We start from the raw sequence: 2,301 nt of genomic DNA, 5'->3' as shown, positions 1-2,301 counted from the left end.
GCTGCATGAAGAGCAGCGGGGGCAGCCTCTCCAGGAACAGGGCCTTGACCCAGGGCGCCATGGTGTGCGTGGTGGGCGAGCGGTGGTGCACGTTGAGCACGCACACGCTGGTGACGATGGAGAAGGTGACGAGCACCATGGTGAACATGAGGTACTTGCCCACCAGGGGCACGTCCAGGGAGGTGGGCGGCACGATCTTGGAGATGAGCAGCAGGAAGACGGTGAGCGCCAGCAGCACGGAGATGCACAGGGTCATCTTCTCGCCGCAGTCGGACGGCAGGTAGAAGACCAGGATGGCCAGCGAGGTGATGAGCACGCAGGGGACGATGATGTTGATGGTGTAGAAGAGCGGCTTGCGGCGGATGATGAAGTCGTAGGTGATGTCCACGTAAGTCGAGTCGTCGGGGTTCTCGTTGCGCCGGCCTGGCAGCGCCACGATGTCCCACTCGCCGCTGGGGGTGAAGTCGTCCAGGCTGGCCACGTCGCTCTTGAGCACCAGGTCGATCTCCGTGCGGTCGTAGGTCCAGGAGCGGAACTTCATGGTGCAGTTCTGCTGGTCGAAGGGGAAGTGCTTCACTTCGATCTTGCAGGCACTCTTGTAGATGGCGGGCGGCAGCCAGAAGATGCTGCCGTCGTAGGAGACCACGGCATTGGAGTAGAAGGACACCTCATACATGCCGTCCGCACTGCCCCGGGGTGAGAGGAAGTCAGCTGCTGGCCTCAGCGCCCCTCCACCCCCACCCATCACCCCAGCCCTCACTGGGAGGAGAGGACACCCACGGCCGGAGTATCAGGTGGTAGCGCAGGAATGGCGCAAGAATGGTGTCTGGGTGGGACTGTGGGGAGAAGGCTGTTCTCTGAGGAGATCTGTGAGGCCCCTCAGAGATGAAGAACTGGAGGAAGGGGGTGAGGGACACGTCTGCTGCTGGTCATGCCTTGTGTAAGCTGTTTGCTTCACATGCGGATGGAGGAGTTGGGGGAGCCAGGGAGGCCAGAATGCGGCTCCCCGAGCAATGGAGGGGGACAGAGGGAGGTGGGAGCAAGAGATGGTCCCACCGGTGGTTTTGGATCTTGGGGGTAAGAGGGATTATTTATTATTTCAGGAGAGGGTATGGAACCTGGAGGAGAAACTGAGACCTCCATGTTCTCTGATCTTGCCTAAGCCTCCAGGAAAAGTCTATTCTTTTTTAAAAATATATATTTTTTTATTGATTTCAGAGAGGAAGGAAGAGGGAGAGAGAGAAACATCAATGGTGAGAGACAAACATTGATTGGCTGCCTCCTACATACCCCCCAGTGGGGATGGAGCCCACAACCCAGGCATGTGACCTGACGGGGAATTGAACTGTGAATCAGTTTGGGCACTGAGGGCTGTCAATCCTTATTTCTATCCCACCGCAGCTGCAAACACTGGGACTCCTGACTGGCTGAGAGGGGGCTGACCATGGGCCAATCACCTTGGCCGTCCATATACATCTCTGGTCTGGGTCTGCCTATCTGGGTAGTGACTGACTCTGTGCCAAAGAAAACATCTTCTCTATACCCAGCAGGAGCTGATCTACTTCCCCAAGACCCCTTCCTTCCCTGAGCACCGCCATGGTCTCCCCCGGCCTCCCCGTGACTCCAGCGTCACCTACTTGTTGTACAGGACCACATCTGGGAGCCAAATGTGTTTGGAAGGGAGTCGAACTTTCTTCATGTTGTCGAACTCCTCAGGCTTCCAAGTAAGGCGATAATCCTCCCATTCCTGAGAAAGGGAGAGAGGGAGGCAACTTCAACCTCTGCCCTGGGAAGGGCTCAAGATGAAGAACAGGGACAAGAGAGGGCCCATCTGGCTTGAGGAAGCTTTTTCAAGCCATCACCTTCCCACAGTGACTTCTCTGCCCAGCAAATGTGAACCATAAAATACTTTCTCATTCAATTTTAACAGCTAATCCAAGATATTAGAATCCACATTGTACAACTGAGAAGATCAATCTTGCAGAGTTTAACATGTTCAAGTCACAGAGCTGGTGAGTGGAAGAACCAAGATGCAAATCCAGTTCATTAAGACTCCAAAGTCTGTACCTTTCTGCCTCTTTTCGGGAGATTAAAGGAGGGAAAAGACACATGAAAAGAAAGGGAAAAGGAGGGAAGAGAAGACCAGGGCTGGGAAGAGCACTGACCTGGGTCAGCCAGACATTGGTGGTCATGATCTGCTCCCGCTCGTGCTGCAGGAAAGAAGAGAGGCCCTTGAGAAGGCCCTCCAGCCGTGGGGCCCACCACACCCACCATGGCTCCTCCCACCCCTCCCCACCCATG

General features: G+C 55.5%; 1 protein-coding gene across 1 annotated transcript in view; it reads right to left on the bottom strand.

The window, feature by feature from the left end:
• The window catches only part of CHRNB2 (cholinergic receptor nicotinic beta 2 subunit), a 19,863-nt gene that overhangs the window by 4,276 nt on the left and 13,286 nt on the right, over nt 1–2,301 (bottom strand). Inside the window, exons 5-7 of the mRNA XM_006775757.2 lie at nt 2,166–2,210; nt 1,638–1,747; nt 3–686 (exon numbers count right to left, since the gene is read on the bottom strand). Coding sequence (XP_006775820.1) covers nt 3–686; nt 1,638–1,747; nt 2,166–2,210 — 839 coding nt within the window. The remainder of the gene's footprint in view (nt 1–2; nt 687–1,637; nt 1,748–2,165; nt 2,211–2,301) is intronic.

This window comes from Myotis davidii, unplaced genomic scaffold (genome assembly GCF_000327345.1).
Source record: "Myotis davidii unplaced genomic scaffold, ASM32734v1 scaffold208, whole genome shotgun sequence".
In the NCBI taxonomy this organism is placed as follows: domain Eukaryota; kingdom Metazoa; phylum Chordata; class Mammalia; order Chiroptera; family Vespertilionidae; genus Myotis; species Myotis davidii.
The sequence above is the reverse complement of the archived record's forward strand: the minus strand, read 5'-3'. Positions and strand labels throughout refer to the sequence as shown.